The sequence below is a fragment of the Bos indicus x Bos taurus genome, chromosome 11 (assembly GCF_003369695.1).
Source record: "Bos indicus x Bos taurus breed Angus x Brahman F1 hybrid chromosome 11, Bos_hybrid_MaternalHap_v2.0, whole genome shotgun sequence".
Taxonomy (NCBI): domain Eukaryota; kingdom Metazoa; phylum Chordata; class Mammalia; order Artiodactyla; family Bovidae; genus Bos; species Bos indicus x Bos taurus.
The window spans coordinates 36515807-36542231 of NC_040086.1; the positions used below are offsets into that span (position 1 = coordinate 36515807).

The 26425-nt window shown below is 39.0% G+C and overlaps 1 protein-coding gene across 8 annotated transcripts in view; it reads left to right on the plus strand.

Moving 5' to 3' along the window:
* Positions 1-528: 528 nt before the first annotated feature.
* Positions 529-26425, plus strand: part of ACYP2 (acylphosphatase 2) — a 179390-nt gene continuing 153493 nt past the window's right edge. For 2 of the 8 annotated variants that reach the window (XM_027555284.1, XM_027555287.1), the window contains exons 1-3: positions 535-774; positions 15988-16004; positions 17673-17782. In XM_027555284.1, the coding sequence (XP_027411085.1) occupies positions 633-774; positions 15988-16004; positions 17673-17782 (269 nt within the window). In that variant the 5' untranslated portion in view covers positions 535-632. Of the gene's footprint in view, positions 775-15987; positions 16005-17672; positions 17783-17919; positions 18795-26425 lie in introns of those variants that run through there. The other 6 variants (XM_027555286.1, XM_027555288.1, XM_027555282.1 and 3 more) reach the window with 6 other exon arrangements.

Here is a 26425-nt window from a genome sequence, read left to right on the forward strand (position 1 = left end):
ACCTTCCAGGCAATTGGGGTTGTTGCTTGAACAGAGACCTTAAAAAAAAGCTATATCCGTTAACAGCAGACAAGATTTTTTGTTTGTTTAAAAGGTTTAGGTTTTTAAAGTTTCTTGTCCTAGAATATATCAGAATCCATTTAGAATATGGACTCAGGCCCAAAGCCTTTCTGACTTAATAGAGACGCAGATGCTGTTGCCACCCTAAGAACGGCTCAAAATCACTGTGGCAGTTACCTAAAGGTTTAATAAAAATTTACTAACCAAGTACTCTGAAATACTGGGCTAGCAGATCTTTCATTTCAGAAGCATTTTAGGGTACCAAACTACGAACATCTGGGCCGAGCCTCCGGCTTTTGTTTACAAACACAGAGGAAGGAGCGCCGCGGTCCATTAAGCCGCAGGGCCGCGGAGCGGGCGTCGCTCCCGGGAAGCGAGCCCGGTTCCCCCAGCAGGGAGCGGGGGGGAAAGGAGCCCTCCGGCCGCCGCGGGCCCAGCGGCCTCTGTCTTCCAGGTATCCCCGGCTGCCCTCGCTCCCAGTCCTCGCCGTCTCATTTGCCACCTCCCAACGCGTGACCCCGGCGCGTCGCGTCCCGGGCCGGTGTCAGACGCGGGGTGCGCCAAGCGGTCCCATGTGCCCCCTCCCTCTCGCAGCCGCCGCAGTCACCGCGCCCCGATCCCCGCTCCGGCTCCTCGGCAGAGGGCTCGCCGCCGCCATGTCTACCGGCAGGCCACTCAAATCCGTGGACTACGAAGTGTTCGGGAGAGTGCAGGGTAGGGGACCACCCTACAGCGGGAGATCAAAGAGGTGTTGGGGAGGAAGACTAGAAAGCTGCGACAACCACAGCCCATCTTTAGGAACCCCTGCCCCGTTGTGACTGTGACTTCCGCCCGGCCATGACACAGCACAGCGGGCGGGAAGGAGACCAAGGGAGCATGCGCAAGAGAGCCGGGGTGGACGGGGAAGGAGAGCTGAGACGCCTTAGGGAGAAAGGCCGGGAGAAGGAGGAACAGCCGGGCGCTGGTAGTGGGCCATCTAAGGGAGTGCGAGGGGTCCGGATCGAGAAGGCAAACTGAAGTGGGGGAGGAAAAGTGGAGGGTCCGTGAACTAGTGATCCCCGTTACTTGCCACTGAAACTACTGTGGTAAAATTGTTTCAGAATAGACTCCTAGATGGTGTTGGAGGCTTCCTTTTGTAGGATGGTAATACTTTTGCCAGTGTAGCTCCTAAAAGAATTATTGTTATCTTCTTTTTGTTCCGTCATAAGTTTAAATCGTTGCAAAGGATGTAATGTCTGGCTTGTTGTAACTACCATTATTTCTAAATTAAAATGTTAAAAATCACTAAAAATTTATCCAGTGTAATATAAATATGGTGGTGATTTAATATTTGTCATCATTCATTCAAAACAGAAAGTGTTCAGTTCAGTCACTCTCCCTGTTGGACTCGTTGGGATTCCATGGCCTGCAGCTTGCCAGACTTCCCTATCACCGACTCCTGGTGCCTGCTCAAACTCATGTCCATAGAGCCAGTGATGCCATCCAACCATCTCATCCTCTATCATCCCCTTCTCCTCCTGCCTTCAGTCCTTCCCAGTGTCAGAGTCTTTTCCAGTGAGTCAGTTCTTTGCATCAGATGGCCAAAGTATTGGAGTTTCAGCTTCAGCATCAGTCTTTAGAATGAATAGTCAAGACTGATTTCCTTTAGGATGGACTGGTTGCATCTCCTTGCAGTCCAAGGGACTCAAGAGTCTTCTCTAACACCACAATTCAAAAGCATCAGTTCTTTGGCGCTCAGCTTTATAGTCCAACTCTCACATCCATAATGACTACTGGAAAAACCATAGCTTTGATTAGACTAGCTTTGTTGACAAAGTAATGTCTCTGCTTTTTAATATGCTGTCTAGGTTGGTCATAGCTTTTCTTCCAAAGAGCAAGTGTCTTAATTTCATGGCTGCAGTCACCATCTGCAGTGATTCTGGAGCCCCCCAAAATAAAGTCTCTCACTGTTTCCATACATTTGCCATGAAGTAATGGGACTGGATGCCATGATCTTCGTTTTCTGAATGTTGAGTTTTAAGCCAACTTTTTCACTCTCACTTTCATCAAGAGGCTCTTTAGTTCTTCGCTTTCTGCCATAAGGGTGGTGTCATCTGCATATCTGAGGTTATTGATATTACTCCTGGCAATCTTGATTCCAGCTTGTACTTCATCCAGCCCAGCACTTTGCATGATACACTCTGCATATAAGTTAAATAAGCAAGGTGACAATATACAGCCTTGATGTACTTCTTTCTCAATTTGGAACTAGTCTGTTGTTCCCAGTTCTAACTGTGCCCAGTTCTAACTGTTGCTTTTTGACCTGCATACAGATTTCTCAGGAGACAGGTAAGGTGGTTTGGTATTCCCATCTCTTTTAAGAATTTTCCACATTTTGTTGTGATCCACATAGTCAAAGGCTTCGGCATAGTCAGTAAAGCAGAAGTAGATGTTTTTCTGGAACTCTCTTGCTTTTTTGATGATCCAACGGATGTTGGCAATTTGATCTCTGGTTCCTCTGCCTTTTCTAAATCCAACTTGAACATCTGGAAGTTTATGGTTCACATACTGTTGAAGTATGGTTTGGAGAATTTTGAGCATTACTTTGCTAGCATGAGTGCAATTGTGTGGTAGTTTGAACATTCTTTGGCATTGCCTTTCCTTGTGATTGGAATTAAAACTGACCTTTTCCAGTCCTGTGGCCACTGCTGAGTTTTCCAAATTTGCTGGTATATTGAGTGCAGCACTTTCACAGCATCGTCTTTGAGGATTTGAAATAGCTCAACTGGAATTTCATCACCTCCACTAACTTTGTTCGTAGTGATGCTTCCTTCCTAAGGCCCACTTTTCTTTACATTCCAGGATGTCTGGCTCTAGGTGAGTGATCACATCATTGTGGTTAACTGGGTCATGAAAATATTTTTTTTTCTTTAATTTTATTTTATTTTTAAACTTTACATAATTGTATTAGTTTTGCCAAATATCAAAATGAATCCGCCACAGGTATACATGTGTTCCCCATCCTGAACCCTCCTCCCTCCTCCCTTTTTTGTATAGTTCTTCTGTGTAGTCTTGCCACCTCTTCTTAATATCTTCTGCTTCTGTTAGGTTCATGCCATTTCTGTCCTTTATTGTGCCCATCTTTGTATGAAATATTCCCTTGGTATCTCTGATTTTCTTGAAGAGATCTCTAGTCTTTGCCCATTCAGTTTTTTCCTCTATTTCTTAGCATTGATCACTGAGGAAGGCTTTCTTATCTCTCCTTATCATTCTTTGGAACTCTGCATTCAGATGGGTGTATCTTTCCTTTTCTTCTTTGCCTTTAGCTTCTCTTCTTTCCTCAGCTATTTGTAGGGCCTCCTCAGACAACCATTTTTGCCTTTTGCATTTCTTTTTCTTGGGGATGGTCTTGATCCCTGCCTCCTGTACAATGTCAGGAACCTCTGTCCGTAGTTCTTCAGGCATTCTGTCTATCAGATCTAATCCCTTAAATCTATTTGTCACTTCCACTGTATAATCATAAGGGATGTGATAGAGGTCATATCTGAATGGTCTAGTGGTTTTCCCTACATTCTTCAATTTCAGTCTGAATTTGGCAATAAGGAGTTCATGATCTGAGCCACAGTCAGCTCCCAGTCTTGTTTTTGCTCCCTGTATAGAGCTTCTTCATCTTTGGCTGCAAAGAATCAATGTGATTTCGGTATTGACCGTCTGGTGATGTCCATGTGTAGAGTCTTCTCTTGTGTTATTGGAAGAGGGTGTTTGCTATGACCAGTGCGTTCTCTTGGCAAAACTCTATTAGCCTTTGCCCTGCTTCATTTTGTACTCCGAGGCCAAATTTGCCTGTTATTCCAGGTAGTTCTTGGCTTTTGTATTCCAGTCCCCTATAATGAAAAGGCCATCTTTTGGGGATGTTAGTTCTACAAGATCTTGTAGGTCTTCATAGAACCATTCAACTTCAGCTTCTTCAGCATTACTGGTTGGGCCATAGACTTGGATTACTGTTGACTTAGAAAAGAACAGAGATCATTTTGTTGTTTTTGAGATTGCACCCAAGTTTGCATCATACTTTTTTTCTGTTTGAATTTGATTTCCATTCAATTTCTCCCACAGAATTTTACCTGAGTGTTATGCTTGAGTGGTTCTGATTGGTGACCCACTGAACTTTTCTGCAGTATGTATATACATATATATGTGTGTATAATATATTTTCTTAATTTCCTTTGATCATAAAGCTCTATTCTTTTTTTTTTAATTCTGGCTTCAGTTACTATTGTGACTCTTATTAGAATACATTTGATGAAAATAATATAAGTACATTTAAAAGTATGATAAACATTATTTAGAAGGTAATTTTATTTGGAAATTCATGTCTTCAGGAGAAAGCTGGGGGTGTTTTATGAAACCTTGATTAGAGGGTTAAATTATCTTTGTATTTTGGTACTTAGAGGTTTTTGCACCTTGGGGCAATGTACCTGAATAAGCTAAAGAATGGGTGAAAGTATGTCTTTTGTAAAGAAATAGGCCCTTTTTTCAAAGGGTAACTGGAAAGGGACATAAGAAAAGAAAATAAAGACAGACTACTCTTGTCTCCTCAAGGCAGGTCAGTTTTAGGGGAAAAAATATATATATGGGAGTTGAAGATAAAGAAATTGATTACTTAAAGTTATTCATGCCTTGTACCCCTCATGCCTTACCGTGTCTTTGGTGCACCCAGGGACGTGGTAATCTACATTGACAATGGACACAAAGAGTCATTGAAGCACATAAAATATGACATAAAATATGAAAATGCTGACAAAGGTCACTTGACAAAGTATTTTGTTTACTAGACAGATACGGGCGTAGTTGAGTGTGTGTGTGCACACGCACGTGTATGACATTTACTGAGAGTGTTCCCTGTGCTGAGCATCCTACTGCATGTGGGCTCAGTCGTTTGTGTCTGACTCTGTGACCCTATGGACCATTGGCTGCCAGGCTCCTCTGTCCATTGGATTCTCCAGGCAAGAATACTGGAGTGTGTTGCCATGCCCTTCTCCAGAGGATCTTCCTGATCCAGGGATTGAACCTGAGTCTGTTACATCACCTACATTGGCAGGTGGGTTCTTTACCACTAGCGCTACCTGGGAAGCCCCATACATAAACAGTCAGGTTTAAAAATCAGATTTAGTGCAAGGACCTCTGTTGTTTACAGTGTATTAAATGGAAGAGAGTTGTTTTTCAGTCATTAAGTTGTGAGAGTACATGCATACTATTGGCTTATCAAGGCCTAGTATGTGGGACAAACCCATAGTCACATATTTGCACGTCTATACACTGACATTTGCTGAGGATTTAGGATGTGCCAAGCTCTGTACTCATTTAATCCTCAACCCTATGACCTCAAGCAGCTTCCTCATTTAGCAAATGGAGAAATTAAGACATAGTGAAATAACTCTTCCAGGTTACAGTGAGTTAAGTGGTGGCAGTGGGATTTGAACCGCGACCAGAGCCCATGCTCTTAGTCACTATATCCTATTGCTCCTCCTCTCGATGCCCTTTCCATATTTATTTTGCCTTCCTCCTAACCTACGCACTGAGCATGTACATAAACTGATGTTGGACATTTGGACCTGGACATCTAGATTATTCCAGATGACCCTAAGGATGTTTTTATGGTCATTTTGGCTCCAAGGACATTTGACCTGGTCAGTGAGCAGTCAGCTCATTCAGAACTGCAGTCTCTGACTCTCTCTGTTACTTGTTGGCCGTGTCACCAGCCTGTGTCCCTCTGTGTCTCACAGAACTGCTCACAATTTTCTAGTGGCTTACCTAAGAAATAAATACAAACCATTAGCTTTTTGTATGAGTCATAATAATAGTGTAGAGATTATTGACAGTAAATAATAAAAACTTAAAAAATGAATTTAATAATATAAAATGAAAAATAAAGAGATCTTTTAAAACTGTAGAATAATAAAAATCTTAGTGAATACTGGCTTGTTAGAAATAATGGTTATGAAAGTAAATTTACCATGGAGGAAGATATAAGGACATGTAAAATGGACAAAATATAGACTGATAAATTGTCATTAAAATATTTAAATGAAACTATTATTAATGAAAATTCCCTAAATTATATAAAAATTAAAATGGAAAAAATGGAAAATGACTGTCCTGTCCTGATAGAAAATTGATCAATGAATTAGCTTGATGGAGCTTATGACAGAAAATACTTTCTAGCCAAAAATTTGTGCTGTAATATTTATATTTAGAATGTTTGAATTTAAATCATCCTTGGTGACAAAATGGTGGTCAAAATGTTCCAGAAGTCAAATATACTCTTCCTTGTTCTCAAATACACATACCCTAATTTGCAAACAGATTGCATTTCAAGAAATAGTTATAAGTTGGTTGTTTGAAACTCAGGAAAATTATTTATGGAAATAATATTACAAATAGTGGGTTTACTTCTCAGACCCTTCTGCAAAGTCTACACATAGAGCTGTAGCCTTGTTGACAGAAATAATCAAAAAGCAATCTATAATAGGAATTGGAAAGAGTCTTATTTCAGCCACACTAAGGACTATAGCCTGGGAGACAGTCCCTCAGATAATTCTGAGGAACTGCTCTGGAGAAGCATGATTTCCAGCACAGTTTTATATCTTATCGAAGCAAAGAACATCTAACAAATTAGGGATTCATTCCTTCAAGATTTCAAAGAATAGATTGCCATGTACACAGTGAGTCACTAACCTTAGCACCTGGGAAGAAAGTCTTATCATCAAAGGACCACCAGCACTGGTGTCCCAGAAAGGGAGGGATTTAATCTTTATTATTTTTTGACCACACTGTGTGGCATGCAGGATCTTAGTTCCCCAACCATGGATGTAACCCATGCCCCTTGCAGTGGAAGTGCAGAGTCTTAACCACTTGATGGACAAGGAAGTCCCTTAATCTTTATTTTTAACATGAATATACTTTACTTCTTGGTAATACACCCTTTTACTTAATAGTTAAAGCACATATACAGTGTATGTTTGATAACCCACAAATAGACTGTTTTAGTTAGCATAGAAGTCAAGGTAACTCTTGGATGAGCCAGCATGACTTCCCCATACTTCAGTATGTGGGCATTTCTTCCATCAGGCTTCAGCTGCCCTCCATTGCCGAACTTCCATCCCTTCCCTTTTTTTAAAAAAATAATTTTTTGTTGTTTTATAGCAGTTTAGAATTATAGAAAAGTTAGAAAGATATTACAGAGAATTCTTGTATACTCCACATCCAGTTTCCCCTATGGTAAACTTCTTCCATTGTATGGTACCTTTGTCAGAACTGGTGAGCCAACATTGATATATTATTTTTAACTAAAGTCTGTTTTCTAAAGTCCTCTTGGGTTCAGCATTCATCTAGGCTATTACATTGCATTTAGTCATTTTGTCCTCTTAGTTTTCTTTCTGCTGTGATAGTGTCTCAGACTTGCCTTGTTTTCCATGACCTTGGTGCTTTGGAGGAGTGGTTTGAGGCTAGGTACCTTGTAGAATGCTCCCAAACTGGGATTTGTCTAGTATTTTTGTTATAAGACCAAGGGTGTGGGTTATCAGGAGGAAGACCACAGGTAAAGTGCTTTTCTCTTCACACTGTATCAAATGTACACACTGCCCACATGACTTACCACTGTTGATGTTAAAACCTTGATCACCTGGCTGAGACAGTGTTTGTCCACTCTTAAGTTACTCTTTTTTTCCACCTCCCTTTCTGTCCTTTACTTTATTTACACATTCTCAAGAAGCTCCATGTTTTTTCCCGTCAACTTCTGCTGCATTGGGGGCTTTAGGATGAGGGACAGGGGAGTAGGGGACTGACCTGTGTTTTTAGAGCGTTCATCTCTATGGCATGGTTTATTATGTTCCTATACATAATTAGTTATTTAGAATAATATAACCTGTAACTTTGAATGAGGAACTGATTAAGCAGTGTATATAGATGCTTTACCAATGCTCAGGTGAGTACTAACAACACTTGTAGAAGTGGATTGTGGCAATATGTTAGTTTACCTGTACATTAGAAATTCAACAGTTCATTTTGATGGTGTTGACTCAGATTAGAATGGGAGTACCTTACTGGACTACAACAATAAATAGTAATTTTCTTTAAGATTTCTTAAAATGAAAATTGAGATGAATTACTGAATGGACAGGGAGGCCTGGCGTGCTGCAATTCATGGGGTCACAAAGAATCGGACACGACTGAGCGACTGATCTGATCTGACTGAATAGTTTGGTTAGAAACGACATGATTTAGGTGTACATGATTTTCCTATGTAGACAGGTAGGTGGAAAAGTTGGGTTTTAGTGGTTGAAAGTTTTAATACATTAAAGTCAAGAAATATGATTAATTATCGTTCTCATTTTTTTCCCTATAGCATTTCATTTGTAATTCTGTTCTATTTCTTGATTTTTATTTTTGTTCTATTTCTTGTTTTTTATTTCTCCAAATCCATTCTTTTTTCAACTATACTTATTTGTATACACATATCTGTGTCTCTCACTTGATAATAAGGTGGCTGCTGCTGCTGCTAAGTCGCCTCAGTTGTGTCCGACTCTGTGCGACCCCATAGACGGCGGCCCACCAGGCTCCTCTGTCCCTGGGATTCTCCAGGCAAGAATACTGGAGTGGGTTGCCATTTCCTTCTCCGAGACAATAAGGATGGTATTTTAAAGGTCAAGCTAGCTTGTTTTTATATCCCCTACAGGCTGTGCTTCTGATATGGACTCCCATGTATCTCAAATTAAATTGAAGTGCTTGTGGATAGTTGGCTTAGAGAAGAAACAGTAGTATAATGGCTGTTTAGACTATTTGAAACATCCCATGGTGTGTAGCTCCAGGGGACAGATCCTAGATGGATGGTGAAAGGTGGAGGTGAGGCAGAATTTTATTCCATAGAAGAAAGACCTTTCTAACAGTTAAAGATGTTTAAAGTCATTACGGGCTACTTTGTAAGGTAATGACTGCATGGCTTCCTGCATTCAAAATTGACACACGCAGTCAAATCCCAGGATGAAGGGGGTACAGTTTAATATGAAAATTTGATTTTTCATGAAATGACGCTGATGTTTAAAATCCATCATATGGTTTATTTAAATACTAATGTTTCTTTGTGGATTGAAAGTATGATTTGCTTTGCAAATATTCACCTCAGAGTTCCTGCCTGACACATCTTTTCACAAAGCAAGGTCCGGTTGCAGCTGATTGAGCCTGGACTGAGTGGCATATTGTATTTGAGTCACTCATGACTGAAGCGGCTGATGTCTGTCCCAGTTTCTAGAGTAGTGTGTCTGTAAAAATCCTGCATGTGTCACATCAGCTTCCCTTCTCTTTAGCAAGCAGGGTGGAAGCAGTGCAGAGAGGCCATGTAAGCTCATGGAAGCATCATCTCCAATACAAGCCCAGTCCTGAGAGTGCTCAGTTCCAGCCAATGCTGATCAACTGTGGCCACATTCACTTTTTTTCTATATGGACCTCCCTCTGTTACACAGCATACTTCAAACTAGGGATCAGGATTTTCAGAAAGACTCTGGGAAAATTCCAAGTGTATTTCAACAGTTGGTTTCTGCATGGTTCACTGCTTCAGAAAGCTAATGGGCTGGAGGTCCTGACACATCTTGATACACATTCCTTCTAAGGCTTTAAAATAAGGGTTGTGGTTGAGGGGCCCAGTAAACAACACCACTTTTCATTATGTGAATTATTGACAAGTCCACTCCAGTATTCTTGGCCAGAGAATCCCATGGACAGAGGAGCCTGGCGGGCTACAGTCCATAGGGTCGCATAGAGTCAAATGCTACTGAAATGACTTAGCACACACACACACACACACACACACACAAGACAATGAGTAAGGCAGAGTTTTGGGGATGTGGTGTCAGTCTTCAGGCAAGTGAACTTTATAATGATCTATACTGCAGAATTGAGCACAGCACCCCAGACACCAGCAGGGCTTCATCTATGGGCGGAGCAGAAGGGGTGATTCCTTTGAGTATCTAGTTCCCAGAAAGAAAAGGAGGAAGCACCTGGCCTATGTATGCTTCTCCTTCCAAACTTACCCACTGGACTGCATGTCCCCAACGAGGAGTCAGGAACAGGTAAAGAGTGGCCAGGAGTGACACATGAATGGATATTTATCCTCATTAAAGGCACTATTATAAGGGCAAAGAAACTTTCTCCTCCAGAAATAAGCTGTAAAATCTACAGCACATGTGTGCATGCTCAGTAGGTCAGTCATGTCTGACTCTTGGCAACCCCATGGTCTGTAGCCTGCCAGGCTCCTCTGTCCATAGAGTTTTCCAGGCAAAAATACTGGAGTGGGTTGCCATGCCCTCCTCCAAGGGATCCTCCAGACGTGGGGATTGAACCACATCTCTTGCATCTCCTGCTTTGGCAGGCGGGTTCACTACCACTGAGTCATCTGGGAAGCACTTGCCGCTATCATCACTATGTAATTTATAACATTTCCATCACCCCCCACCAAAGAATTCCTGCCCCACAGTTCCTTTCATTCCCTACTCCTCACCTGCCCCATCCCTCAGGGATATCATGGCCAAGGTCTCTGTGATTTCCTTGGGCTTTCCCTCATGGTTTCAGGATGGCTGTTATAGCTCCAGTCATTACGCTCACCATATAGTCAGAGGAGAGGATACAAAGATGGACCCCTGGCTGAGTCAGCCCTTGTCAATGAGCTTTCTTGAAAGCTTCAGCCGATGCCTCAGCTTACATCTCATGGTCCCTCCTTGTAGAAGGAAGATTGGGAAATGCAGAAGAGCATGTTGTTGTCCCAAAGTAACATAAAAATTCTGTTAGAAAAGAAGGGGAAAGTGGGTTTTGTGTAAGCAACTAACAGTGTCTGCCACGGATATTCATATATTAATTACATTTAACAGCATAGTAATTACATTTGGTATTATTTTTCAAGTCTTGATGCAAAAGGACATATTTCAGAAAGCCTTTGATCTCCACGGTCTCAGTCTCAAGACATTTCATTTATAACCAAGACAACCTGAATTTCTGTTAAGTACATATTGAATCACTGACTTGATGGACATGAGTCTGAGTGAACTCTGGGAGTTGGTAATGGACAGGGAGGCCTGGCGTGCTGCGATTCATGGGGTTGCAAAGAGTCAGACACGACTGAGCGACTGAACTGAACTGAACATATTGAATCTTTCATATATGATTTATCTCAGTCTTATGTTTTTTCAGTTGAACCACTGCTTAAAGCATTGGGTAACACTTGTATTATCTACCCAATTTGTCAAGCAGTATGAACTTAGCCTACAATTCTCTTAAATGTAAAGGACAGTCCTTTAGTTCTATTGTATTAGGATTTGTTTAATAAATGTGTTTGTGCCCTTACCATTCATGATTACAAATACAGTCACCATATCCTACTTTAGTCTCCTAGTCCCAAGGCCTCTTAAGTTCTATAAGACAACTAATTAAGACATTTCTTTTTTCAATTTTTATGGTCATTAAGCCGTTATTTATAAGCAACATACTCATATTAGTATTTCTTGATTTGTCAACTTAAGCATTAGTTAGTGACTTTTTGCTACCCTTTATAGTATATAGTATATAAATACACAGACACATACACCAAACACTCTATATAATCCTTTAGATAAAGTAGTAAAGTTATACTAGAATCAACACAGAATTCTTATAATTTTTTTCCAGCCTCGAGTGCAGTAAATTTATCATCATCACTTTGAAATGAAATTTAAATTCTAATCAATATAGTTGCATATATATTTGCAATGTTAATAATAACAATAAAACATTTCACTTAAATATTTATCAGCTAGTTGTTTTATCATTCAACAACTATGTTGTTTTCATTTATTCAACAACTATGTGCAAAGGTCTGGTCTAGATGTTGGGGACACAGTGGTGAGTGAGACAGAGAAAATTTGGCCCAAATATAACTGACAGTGTAGACAGGAAATTTTAAAAAGTAAACAAATGCATAATAATATCATATGGTAATTGGTGTTATGCATATCCCAGAAACATATAGGGGTGCACTGCTGTTATAGAGAAATTAGTTAGGGAATATTTCTCTGTGGAGATGACATTGGTGCAGAGACATGAACGATGAGAAGGAGCCAGTTATGAGGAGAGCAGAGGGAAGACCATTTCAGGCAGAGGGAACAGTAAATGCGAAGGCTCTGAGGCAGGAATACGCTTGGCATTTTGAGGAGCACAAAGAGAAATTTGGCTGGAATGGAATGAGCAAAGGAGAGTCCTAATAGATGAGACAAAGATTAGAAAGGGACCTGGAGGCTGTGGTAACCAGACTATATTTGAGTATAATGGGAAGCCACCAGAGAGTTTTAAGGTGTAGAAGCAGTGATTTCACTTAAGGAAAGAAAACCACTGTGGCTGCTTTATGGAGACTAGACTGTAGGAGGGCAGAGCTAGATGTAAAGAGACTAGTGTAGGGGGCCATTACTGTGGGTCAGTTGAGAGATTAGGATAACTAGGACTAGGCTGTAAAGACATTATTATCCATTTTTCTAGAAACAGTCAAAACAGAAACTTTTTTTTAGCAAATCTTAAACGAAATTTGAGGCTAGAAATAATTGGTAAAATGAGTGCAATGACATGATTTTGAATATTTGACCATGTATGGTATCCAAATAACCCATGTACTTGATTTTGGGACTTGGCACATGTTCTTCCATTTGTAATGTTATTCCAGTCTCATCATACTAAATTTTGCTCATCATCCAAGTCTCAACTCTTAAGCATATTTTCAATAAGCCTTCCCTAAAATCACCCAAGGACTGTCATTTGTTTGTCCTATGAACTCCCACTGGCATCCTGACTTATGCATTTTACAACTCATAATTGTTCTGTTTTATTTATTAAAAAATTTCCCCCATTTTTATTGAAATATAGTTGATAGTACTGTATACATTTTGGGGGGCTTCCCAGGTGGCTCAGTGGTAAAGAATCCACCTGCCAATGCAGGAGACAGAGGTTTGATCCCTGGGTCAGGAAGATCCCCTGGAGAAGGAAATGGCAACCCACTCCAGTATTCTTACCTGGAAAATCCCATGGACAGAAGAGCCTGGCATGCTACAGTCCACGGAGCTGCAAAGAGTTGGACATGATTTAGAGACTAAACAACAACAACTGTATAAGTTTAAGGTATGCATCATAATGATGTGACATATACATCATGAAATTATTATCATAGTAAGTTTAGTAGTGAATACCCATCATCTCATATAGGTGCAAAATTAAATGAAAAAGATTTTTTTCCTTATGATGTGAACTCTAAGGATTTACTCTCTTCATGGCTTTTATATGTTAATTATATTTATCATGTTGTATATTATGTCTCTAGTACTTAATGATTTTATAACTGAAATTTTGGATCTGTTGTGGTCTACATTTTAATTGCCGTTTTGTCTGTCTTTCCCAATAGACTGTAAGCTCCTAGATGCCAGGGACTATCTTATTTACTCATCTCATTCTCCACATTTAGAATTAGACAATTAATGAATATTTGTTAAGTGGATAATTAGAATGTCTAATAGTGTGCCTGTTATGAGTTGCCGAATTCTTACATTATTTGTGTGAAAAGACTATTTCATTAACAGACTAGAGTAGGTAATTTCCTTCACCTTGCACTGTGTTGGATACCTCTTAGAAAAATTCCTCAAACCCTCTCACCTTAAGAAAATGGCCTTTTTGTCATCTGTTTACAGATAGCTGGTGGAAAGGCTGCTGGGGATTCATAAATGTTGAAAGGATGTAGCTCTTCACCAGGAGTGGGGGTGGGGTGGGGTGGGGTGGGGCTTGGGAATGGGCAGCTTGTTGTTACTCCCTTTCTGGCAGCTCCTGTGTTTCTGGCAGTAAGAGGTTAAGGGTGGAGCGAGCAACCTGAGTGATAGATTATGCCTGCTCTGCTCCAACACCATGTCCAGTTAGAGTACAGCACAGGGATTTCTTGCCTTTTCTTTGTCTGTAGTTTCTTCTATGTAGTGTTGCATTGTGAAGTAGCTGAAGCAATGTTGATATGCAGGTATATGATTTATTACCAACACGAATTTGAACAACATTAGTGGGGAACGCATCAGATCCGCAGTACTCTGCAAGGTTGAAGTTTTCCCCTTTGTGATACAATTCCTTACCAGCAATATAAATCCTTTTCAAGCCTTTCCCAGACCTTCCTTTAAGGCGGAGCTAACCTCTTTACACTTTCATGCATTGGAGAAGGAAATGGCAACCCACTCCAGTGTTCTTGCCTGGAGAATCCCAGAGACGGGGGAGCCTGGTGGGCTGCTGTCTTTGGGGTCGCACAGAGTTGGACACGACTGAAGTGACTTAGCAGCAGCAGCAGCAACCTCTAAACTGTAGCGGGCAGAGGAATTACCTGGAGAGCATGTTGAAACTGGATTCCTGGATGCAACCTGCAGAGTTTCTGTTTCTTTAGTTCTGGGGAGAAGCCTGAGAAAGTGATTTTTCTAAAAGTCCTCTCAGGTGATGGATGCTATGGCCTCTGGTTCCTGGACCACTCTTTGAGTAGGAAAGAGCTGGGCTGTGTTTCCAGATTCTGTTTACTTTAGTTGCATGTGCTTTCTTTTCTTAGCGCTAACGTTATTTGGGACTGTTCACTGTTGAGAAACTCAGAAGGGATACGCACAATATGCCTGGACCCAAACCTTCAACTCTGCTCAGTCAGCATCTTCTGGGATCCCCTCTCTCTTAGGATGCAATGACTGCATGCTTCTCCACAGTTCTGCCTGTTTTGTTTCTCTATTTTACATGGTCTGGTTGACCAGAAGTTTCTCTTGAGTTTTTTACCCATTCTTTTTAAATATATCTACTAACTTGTGTCTTTCCCTCCATCTATATAATAGATTGCCTTTCTGATTCTCCTTCAAATCAGTATTCTTCACTCATCATTCCTCCACATTTTATAGGTTTCTTTTAAAATCTTTTTTATAGCCCCATAAACATTTCATTTATGATACTACTCAGTCTTTATTGCACCACTACTCTTTTCTTTCATATTCATCTGGTACCACAGTACACTCCCCTCAGGAAACAAATAATACTCCTTGTTATAAATCCGCTTACAAAACTATATACAATTATCTAAGCCACTGATCTCATCTTCTGTATCATTTTAACCAGGCTCAATTGCTGTTTGGAAAAGCAATGGACCTCTCTGAAATGGATTTGATCTATCCCCTGTGATTTGCCAATAATTTTCCTAATTTTTAATAATTGAGGTATAATTTACATTCAGTAAGATTTACCCTTTTTAGTATACAGTTGAATGAATTTTCATAGATGAATAAGTCATGTAAGCACCATCAGCGCAGCTGAGATATAAAACAGTCCAATCACCCCCGAAAGTTCCCTCGTGCTCCTTTCTGGCACCCCTCTTCTCCTCACTCCTGGCCCTTGGCAATCACAGATCGGTGTCTTGTCTCTGTAGTTTTGTCTTTTCCAGAATGTGGAATTAAAATAGAAATGTTTTATTATATGTAAACTGGAATTTAGTCCTTGCATTTAAGGAGATCATTCTAAAAGCTGAGGGTGGGTAAACTTTATGCCGGCATACTCAACTCTTCTTGTAGTAATTATTTGGTTTTATTTAGCACTTTAATAGAATGATATGCAGTTTGGCATTTCATTGTACTTTGGTTTCAGAACATTGTTCTTTTTCTCCAAAATAGTCTTCCTTTTCTCTTTTTGTTTTAAAAGGAAAGAATTTTTTTAAAAAGCACTTTCTGAAGGCATTCAGATATTAAAGGTTTTGTTTATTTCATTTACTTACTGTTTAATAAACTAGAAAGCTAAGTCAGGAAATATATAAATTTTTTAAAGGTAGACAAACTAACATTTCTTCTCATCTTTCTTTCTTTTTCTTTTTTTCATCTTTCTTTCATACAGGTGTTTGCTTCAGGATGGTAAGTCAGTACAATCTGTTTATTATCTTCTGCCATCTCTGCCTTCCCTCCACTGTTATTTCTAGTTACAGAGACAGAGCAGTTATCTATATACTTAGTTCTAATCTTATCCTTGGCCGCAAATGAAGAAATATTTGTATTTCTTTCAAATTACTGGCTGAGATTTTTATGAAGACTGTCTTTTAAAAGCAGTCTATTAAAAAATAGACTAGTTACAAACTGGCAGTCCATTACAGCCTTCCTAGTTTTTCATTAATATTTCTGTGGATTTCAAAAGTACCTCTCTGGGGGTGATCCAGTTAAACATTTTGGTTATATATGCTTAATGCTGAAGTGACTGAGCAAACACACACACATGTTTAATACAAATTGTGGGATCTTCCACTTGTCCTGGATGGAAGAATCTCTCCGAACAAGGATACACATCTTGAAATGCAGAATGAAAAATGCCCATTGAATAAGGAAGTGACTCCGAGGTGAAAGAAAGTGGTAGTCGCTCAGTTGTGTCCGACTCTTTGTGACCCCACACTTTGTGAGCCCACTAGGCTCCTTTGTCTGTGGAATTCTCCAGGCAAGAATACTGGAGTGGGTAGCCATTCCCTTCTTCAGGGGATCTTCCTGACCCAGGGGTAGAACCTGAGTCTTCCACTGGAGACTCTTTACTGTCTGAGCCACCAGGGAAGCCCCTAGGTTTTTTAAGTTAAAACCCCTTGTTGTCTTTAAATATTTATTTTAAAATATCTACTTGTTTTAAAATACTTTAAGAATATCTATTTTTCCTAACCTCTGAGAGTTTGAACAGGTTGCCATAAGTTGAGTCTCTGTGTTTTGAGATAGACCCTCCCCTAGAATTCAGATTGTTTCCTTTTTCATTATTCTCTGGGAAGACTTATTTTCAGAACCAGCCCTTAAGCAATCCTAGCTGAATCATCTTGATTTGTATTGCTTCATTTAGTTGGGCATACAAAATGCACAGCTCTTGGTCACTCTGGCCTCCAAAGAGGAGAAAAACATGTTTCTAAAAAGTGCTAGTAGACTGGTTCCACAGAATTTTGTTGTGGTGTAGTTAAAGTAATTCAAAATCAGAATGTTTCTGTGTTTTCATGTGCCAGTAGCATAACTAAATTTGGAATTGGGAAAAAGAACTTTAAAAAAGAATGATTGGAGAAATAAATTTACTCAGACAATTATAATATTTCTGGCAAGTACAGAGTCAAGAGAAAACGTCGGAATCTTCTCTTTCAGTACTTTGTATTGATTGTAACTAGATATTTTTCCTCAGTGATTGAGTATCTTGGAGTGATCATCATTTGGAACCCAGATTGACAGAGTAGCTTAGCATTAGGAGATTGTGAGAGCAATGCAACTGAGTTTTATGGATTCCAAAAGAATCATGGATATTGTTTTCTGAAATAATTCCCACCATCAGTTTATTTTCTCACAACATGCTTGTCTTTACTGAATGTGGAATTTAGCAAAACAAGACAAAAACCATTTAAATGAAGGTTCTTGTAAATGTAGGTATTACCAGAGGTTAGCTACATAATTTTTGGCATAGACTATATTTTAGAAAAAAAAATAATCAGCTTTTTTGTGACCATACTTTTTTGAAAGTTAGGATCAAGTGTGACGCTGAACTTTGTCTCTCTTGTTTTCTCCTGAAACCAGTACACTGAAGATGAGGCTAGGAAAATTGGAGTGGTTGGCTGGGTGAAGAATACCAGCAAAGGCACTGTGACAGGCCAAGTGCAAGGCCCTGAAGAGAAAGTCAATTCCATGTAAGTAATAAGACTAGTAACACACTCGTGTGATTTATGAACTTACTTCAGTGTTTGGTTGGACAATAAGAATAGAATTGATGGACCAATTTTCGTTTGTAGAACGAAACTAACTAAACTAACATGTTTTGACGCAGACCAGCAAAGAAATTCTTAGAGTTGAGAGTGGAATTTCTACTTTCAGGAATGGATTTCCCACTTGGGCAGACCCTCAGAAAAGACTGTAGCATCATTCTCCAATCTGTATGAACTGTGTTCTGTCAGTCTCCTATCATCCAAGGGAGACATCCAGGGTCAAGTATTTCTCATCTTAAGTGGTTGTGACAGGAGCAGGAGTGTAGTGCTTCTGAATGATTCTTGAAGTTCTTAAAGAACCTGCAAGGCAAAAAGGTTGCCATTTCCTTTGTATTATTTAATTATCTTATTTGTCTAATTGTAATTTTATTTGTACTGTCAATTAAAGTTATGTTTGATGAGCTGTATAGTTACTATAGTAAGAGTCCTTGGAGTGCAAAGGGCATCAGATTCAGTCATAGAGGAAAAGTGTCTTGTGCACACAATGTCATTTTCAGAGACCTTATCGTTTCAGTTTCCTGATTTTCACTGCTCTTTGTAGTATAGCTCCTATTTATTGAGCATTTGCAACATATTAGGTAATATGCTAAATACTTTACATGGGTTATCTCATTTAATCTACACAATAGATCTTATAAGATAGGTACTCATTAATACCCAATTTATTTTGTTGTTTGCAATTTATTTTTGTTTTAGTTACGTAATATTTTTAGATTTCAAAAGCAATACTTTTTTGCTTGTTGTAGTAAATGAACTAATAAAATGCGTACAGGTATAAAAGCAAAGCTAGTAATCGCCCCCTCCCCTCTACTTCCCTCCTTTTTATGTAACCTGGGCCCTTGACTTTGTGAATCCTTTCTGAAGCTTTCTTTTTCACTTAAAATATTTAATTGTTCCATACATCAGCGTCACTTTTGCTGTCTCGTACACAGGGTTATTGTTATCATCTTTCTAAATTCCATATATATGCGTTAGTATACTGTATTGGTGTTTTTCTTTCTGGCTTACTTCACTCTGTGTAATAGGCTCCAGTTTCATCCACCTCATTAGAACTGATTCAAATGTTTTCTTTTTAATGACTGAGTAATACTCCATTGTGTATATGTACCACAGCTTTCTTATCCATTCATCTGCTGATGGACATCTAGGTTGCTTCCATGTCCTGGCTATTATAAACAGTGCTGCGATGAACATTGGGGTACACGTGTCTCTTTCCCTTCTGGTTTCCTCAGTGTGTATGCCCAGTGGACTCTGTGGGAGAGGGAGAGGGTGGGAAGATTTGGGAGAATGGCATTGAAACATGTAAAATATCATGTATGAAACGAGATGCCAGTCCAGGTTCAATGCACGATACTGGATGCTTGGGGCTAGTGCACTGGGACGACCCAGAGGGATGGTATGGGGAGGGAGGAGGGAGGAGGGTTCAGGATGGGGAGCACATGTATACCTGTGATGGATTCATTTTGATATTTGGCAAAACTAATACAATTATGTAAAGTTTAAAAATAAAATAAAATTAAAAAATATATATTTAATTGTACATTTATAATTAGGGTTTTGCTTGTTTTACTGAAATAGGAAGCTTTATGCATATTTTTCTGTTACTACTTTTTTTTTTTTTACTATATGGATGTTCAACAATCAGGAAATATATAATTACCAACTCCTTATTTTTTCCAATTTCTTTATATATAAGTACATATTTGCATTTGTGCTTAAACCATACCTCAACTTGAAGAGTGGGATCCAAAGTTCAATTTGATAACATGTGGGGTAATGTTTAATGGAAAAATTATATTTTTCAGTAGTCACAAAATGCACAAATGAGAAGACTATGATACTTACATTGTGTTATTGTTGTTTATTCGCTAAGTTGTGTCCAACTCTTTGTGACCATTTGGACTGTAGCCTGCCAGCCTCCTCTGTCCATGAGAATTCCCAGGCAGGAATACTGGAGTGGGTTGCCATTTTCTTCTTCACGGGATCTTCCCAATCCAGGGATCGAACCCACCTCATTAGCAGACAGATTCTTTACCGCTGACATGCAGAACTAATATTTTTTTTTAGTTCAATGAATGAGAAAATGCTAGATGACTGTGAAATAGTTTGAGAATGGGGACCATGTGGAGGATGGACACTCATGCCAATCATGATGTACCCTAATCCATGTTGTAGCAAGTTTTTCGTTACCTTCCTTAATATCAATGTAATCATAGCATATATTCTGCCCATTTTTCCTTTTCAGCCCCAGAAACCCTTCTTCCTCACCACACTGTCAGTCATCTCTGTTAGCAACTTGTGTGTTTCCTTCCATGTTTGTCTCCAAATTCACATTCACACAACACACGTGCTTGCACACACACACACACATTCAGGTGCACATATGTTTTGGGGGTTTTGTTCAATGTTTACTGTTTAAAAATGGGATCACGGTGTATCCACCTCTATGCATCTCGCCTTTATCATTTAAAAATACTCCCAGGAGAATCCCTCCAAGTCAAAGATATACCACTAATTCATTCTTTTTAATGGCTGCTTAACATTCCACAGTATAAATGGGTCGTTATCTATTACCTTATAGTGTGAACTCATTTTGTTACTTTTTATTTTTTTCTGCAGTAAGAACAATGTTGTAATAAACATTTTATTTGTGATTTTGTTTTTGTGGGATTGATGTCCAGGAGTGTGATTTGTTGGTTGAAGTGTCAGTGTACTTTTAATTTAAAAATATTTGCCCAGCTGCTTTTCAGAACAGCGGTAAACAAATTTTTTTTTCTTTATCCTGTTGACGGTTGTTGCTCTCTCAATTTTCTTTTATCTGATTGGGTGTGGAGGAATTTTTTTTTTTTTTTTTTTACTGTAATTTGCACGTCTCTAATTGCTGGTTAGTTGGAGCATCTTCATGCAGTGTGGATTTATTCTCATAGATTCCATTTTCGATCTTTTACCAATTTTCCCACTGGATTGTTTGTCTCTTGCCAGTTTTTAAGAGCATTTTGTATATTGGTGACGACTATTAACTCATTATCTCTTATCTCTTTTTCAAGTATTTTCCTAAATCTATTATTTGCCTATTAGTTTTGTTTATAAAAGCTTTTGTCACATAAATTGTTTTTCATTTTTATAAACTCAAATATGGCTGTCTTTTCTTTCTGGTTTAGAAAACAGATTGTAAGTGTTTTTCCTAGCTTTCCTTTTAATTTTTTAATGCTGTATTTATTACAATAGGCATCTATTCCATCTGGAATTTGTTTTTTATTTATAAGAGTGAAGACTGTTTTCTACCAGATGGCTTACCAGTTGTGCCAGCACCATTTATTAAATAGTCACTCTTTCCCCATTGAATTGAAATACATTCTTGTCATTTATTAAAATCTCATATAAACTGGATTTTTTTCTGGGTCTTCTGTTCTGGTCCACTGATTGATATATCTTGATGTTGTGGTGGTTGTTCAGTCGCTGAGTCGTGTCTGATTCTTTGGGACCCCATGGACTGCACTACTCCAGGCTTCCCTATCCTTTACTATCTCCCTGAGTTTGCTCAAACTCATGTCCCTTGGGTCGATGATGCCATCCAACCATCTCATCCTCTGTCACCCCATTTCCCCTCTGCCCTCAATATTTCCCAGCATCAAGTTCTTTTCCAGTGAGTCAGCTTTTTGCATCAGATGACCAAGTATAGCTTGATGTATCTATTCTTACACTAATATTCCATATTGATTTAATTACAGGGACTTTATAGTATATTTTCTTTCATTATTCTTTTTCATTCTTTTTTTGCTTTCTTAGGCATTTATTTTCTCTCTAAACTTTTAGATGCTTTTATCCATTTAATTAGAACAGGTTTTTGTAAAAAAGACTTAGTTGTCTTAACAAATCTTTTTTAAATAAAACTTTATTTTTAAAAACAGTTTTAGATTTACAGAAAAATTGTGAAGATAGTACAGAGGGTTTCTGTGTACTCCTCACATGTTCCCCATTTACCTTTTATATTAGTATGATAAATATATTACAATTAATGAGCCAGTACTGATGCACTGGTATTAAGTAGAGTCCATAGTTTATTCTAACTTCCTCAGCTTTTATAATACCTAATGTCTCTTTTCCCTTTTAGGAGCCCATATCTTACTTGCTTTTTAATTGCACATTTTTTATGATATTAAGAGAATTGATGTTAAATCTTTCCATCTAAGAATATGGATATCTACCTATGGCTGATTCATGTTGATGTTTGGCAGAAACCAACACAATGTTGTAGAGCAACTATCCTTGGATTGAAAAGAAATAAATTAAAAAAATAAATTTAATTATATATAAAAAGAATATAGATATCTTTTCATATGCTCAGATTTTAAAATTTATCCTTCAGTGTGATTTTATGGTTGTCATCATATAGGTTTTATGCTTTTCTTACAGAGTTTATTCCTCTTTGTCTTAGTCAGTTTGGGCTGCTATAACAAAGCATCTAGACTGGGTGGTTTATAAACAACAGAAATTCTCAGAGTCGTGGAGGCTGGAAGTGCAAGATCAGGGTGTAGGCATGGTTGGGTTCTGGTGAGAGTGCTCTTCTGGGTTGCAGACAGTTGATTTCTCACTGTTGCCTTCCACTGGCACAAAGAAAGCTAGCTAACTCTCTGGCCTGTTCTTATCAGGACACTAATCTAATTTATTTGGGTTCTACCCTCATGACCTAATTACCTCTCAAAGGCCCCACCTCCAGATACTGTCACATTGGAAATGAAGTTATTAACCTGTGAATTGGGGAGGATACATTCAGTCTATAACAATATTATATTGCTTGTTTCACTATTGTGCATGGAATATTTTCCCCATTTTTGTTTCTGGGTGTTTATGCCAGAATATGAAAAGCCTAATGATGTTTGTAAATTTATTTTGTATCATAGAGTTACCTTATCAAATATTCTTGTTAATTTTACCAGATATGACTGTTTGCTGTTTTTTTTTTTTTTTTTGTAAACTACAGTCTATTGGATTTCCTAAGTATACAGTTCTGTAATTAGCAAAAATAGTATATCATTTTTCCAGTGTTTATTTCATTTTCCAGACCTCCTCATGACAGTGTTAAATAATAATAGCCATAGCAAGCATTCCTGTCTGATTTCCGATTTTATTCAAAATGGTTTTCTTTTTTCACTAAGCATATTGATGTGTGCTGTTGATTTTTGGTAAATATACTTCATTACATTGACTTTCACTCTTGTATTCCTTGAATGAAGCTCTGGTTGGTCATATTGTGTTATTGTCTTGAGTCATTCCTAAATACTGCTTCCCAATGTTTTATTTGGAAAATTTCCATCTGTAACTTAAAAAGTAATATTATAGTTTCCTTTTTTTGGTGTAGGGTGGTTACCGTATCAGGTTTTGGTGTTAAAAATTTTGCTGACTCATGAAATGTATTATGTTTCCCTTTTCATTCATTCTAAGATAATTTAAATAATGCTGAATTACTGTTGTTAGGTTAGCTGAAATCACTCAGTCTTAGTTCCTTCTTAATAATAGGCCTTTCCAATCTATTGTAGTTGGTGTATTTGGGTTTGCCACTTGTTCCCAGATTCATTTATATCTTGCTAAAGAACTATCCAGTTGTTCTAGGGTTTCAAGTTTGTGGTCATAGATTTTATAATTTTAAAAATCTTTTTTGTATCTGTGTTTATATCTCCTTCGAAAATTCCTAATCTTGTAAAGTTTTATTCTCTCCTCATTTTTCTTTGGGCTTCCCTGATAGCTCAGTTGGTAAAGAATCCACCTGCAATGCAGGAGACCCCAGTTCGATTACTAGGTTGAGAAGATCCCTTGGAGAAGGGAAAAGCTACCCACTCCAGTATTCTCACCTAGAGAATTCCATGGAATGTGTAGTCCATGGGTCACAAAGAGTCCAACACGACTGAGTGACTTTCACTTTCACTTTCATTTTTAATCAGTCTCAGAAGAAATTTATCTATTTTGTTGGTATATCTTGAAAAACAGTTTTTGGACTTATTAATCACTTCTACTTTTTTGGTTTTCCATTTCCTTAATTTCAACCTTTATCTTTATTATTAATTCCCTCTTTTTTACTTCTTTGTTGCTTGGCCTCTAAGTCTTCAACATGAGTGGCAGTTGCCTTTAGTTTTAGTCTTTTTAGGTTAATGATGGTGATTAGGCATTTCTGTAACCCACTCCAGTACTCTTGCCTGGAAAATCCCATGGACGGAGGAGCCTGGTAGGCTACAGTCCACGGGGTCACAAAGAGTCGGACACGACTGAGTGACTTCACTTCACTCACTTCACTCACTTCCTACTTATCACTGGAGAAGGAAATGGCAACCCACTCCAGTGTGCTCGCCTGGAGAATCCCATGGACAGAGGAGCCTGGCAGGCCACGATCTATGGGAACAAAGAGAGTCAGCCACGACTGAAGTGACTAAAGCACGCACGCAGGCATTTCTGTGGCGCTAGTGGTAAAGAACCCGCCTGCCAATGCAGGAGACAAAAGAGATGCGGGTGTGATCCCTGGATCAGGAAGATCCCCTGGAGGAGGGTGTGGCAACCCACTCCAGTATTCTTGCCTGGAGAATCCCCATGGACAAAGAAGCCTGGCAGGCTTCTATAGGTTAGCAGAGTCATAGGGTTGCAGAGTTGGACACGACTGAAGCGACTTAGCACGCACCTAAACACATTGTGTTGTTCCATAGTTTTTGTTAAAAAGTGTTATTTTCATTGTTTTCTGGATAGTTTGTAATTTCATGTTTTATTTTCTCTGAGAAAATATCCAATGACATTCAGTTTATGTGTTTTTTTAAGTCTCCAGTGGTTATGTTTTTTAGTTGCCTTTTATTACATATGTCTGTTGTTATTTGCTGAAGATCTGAGAATGGGGCCTAAAAGATCTCTACTTTAAAAAATTGTTAAACCGTTCTTATGACATGATTTATTTTGGATAGATCAGTTAGAATGGGTGATCCAGTTAGGATGCCGTAGGCTGCAGGAGATAGAATATCTGATTAAAAGTAGTTTAATGAAGGGGCTGATTCTGCTTACTTTCCAAAAAGACTGGGGCAGGTAGTAGTTCCACAGCTGGTTCAGTGGCTCCATTATGTTAGGGTTCTGGGGTCAGTTTCTCTGGGACCCTGCAAACTTTCTATCTCTTCTGCCTTCCTGCAAGTCCTTGGCATCCTCACAGGACCAATTCAAAGCAGAAGGCATGTGAGGCTTTTTCATCACGTGATGCTCTCTTCTCAGAGAGAATATTCTTAAAAGACCCTGGCACATTTCCCTACAGGTCCCACTGGACAGAGCAAGGTCTCAGGCCTGTGCCCTGGCTGCAAGTGGTGTTAGGGAAGTATCTAGCATCTTTATCTAGCTTCCCTGGTGGCTCAAGTGATAAAGAGTCTGCCTGCAGTGCAGGAGACCAGGGTTTGATCCCTGGGTTGAGAAGATTCCCTTGGAGAAGGAAATGGCAACCCACTCCAGTATTCTTGCCGAGAAAATCCCATGGATGGAGAAGCCTGGTGGGCTGCAGTCCATGGGGTCACTAAGAGTCGGAAACGACTGAGCGACTTCACTTTCACTTTAGCATTTTTAGCTTTCCTTCTAAAAAGTAGGATTTGGTATCAAGAAGGAAGAGACAGCTTCCCTGGTGGTTCAGTGGTAAAGAATCCATCTGCCAATGCAGGAGACATGGGTTCAATCCCTAATCTGGAAATTTCTACATGCCTTTGAGCACCTGAGCCTGTGCGCCACAATTACTGAGCCTGTGCTCTAGAGCCCATGAGCCACAACTACTGAAGTGCGTGTACCTAGGGCCTGTGCTCTGCAACGAGAGAAGCCACTGCAGTGAGAACCCCTGCACTGCAATGAAGAGTAGCCTCTGCTCACCGCAACTAGAAAAAGCCGAGCATCAGTGAAGACCCAATACAGCCAATAAATAAATAAATATTATCTTTTTAAAAAGGAAGACAGGAATGGCTGTTAGGGAGACACCTAACAATGCTGGCTGTAAGAAAGACCTGAAAAGATTTCATATCTCTATGTCTGTCTATCTATCTATGTAGGTAGCTAGTTATCTCTTTATCTGTGAATGTGTTGATTATATTATTCCATTCTTTGACAACTAAATCCATTTAATTGTGAAAAATTTGTATTTTTTTTTTTTTTCGTACCATGGGACTTGTGGGATTTTAGTTTCCTGAACAGGGATCAAACCCAGGCCCTTGGCAGTAAAAGTGTGGAGTCTTAATCACTGGATTGACAAGGAATTCGCATGAAAGAAGTGTATCAAATTCTTTCTGTATAACTATTTTCATCATTATCAGTGCAATTTAATTTTCTTTATATTTTTTGCTGTTGTGTTTGATACATACAGACTTATAACTTGTGTCATCTTCATAAACAGTGTCTTTTTCATTATGTATTGCTTGTCTTTATACATTTTAATGCTTTTAATTTCTACCTTGCTACCCCTTCTTTCTTTTAAATTTACATTTCTTTCGTATTTCTATGCTTACCTTTGTATTTTTATCCTTTCTTGATCATTTTAAGGGTGCTTTTTATAAACAACATAGAGCT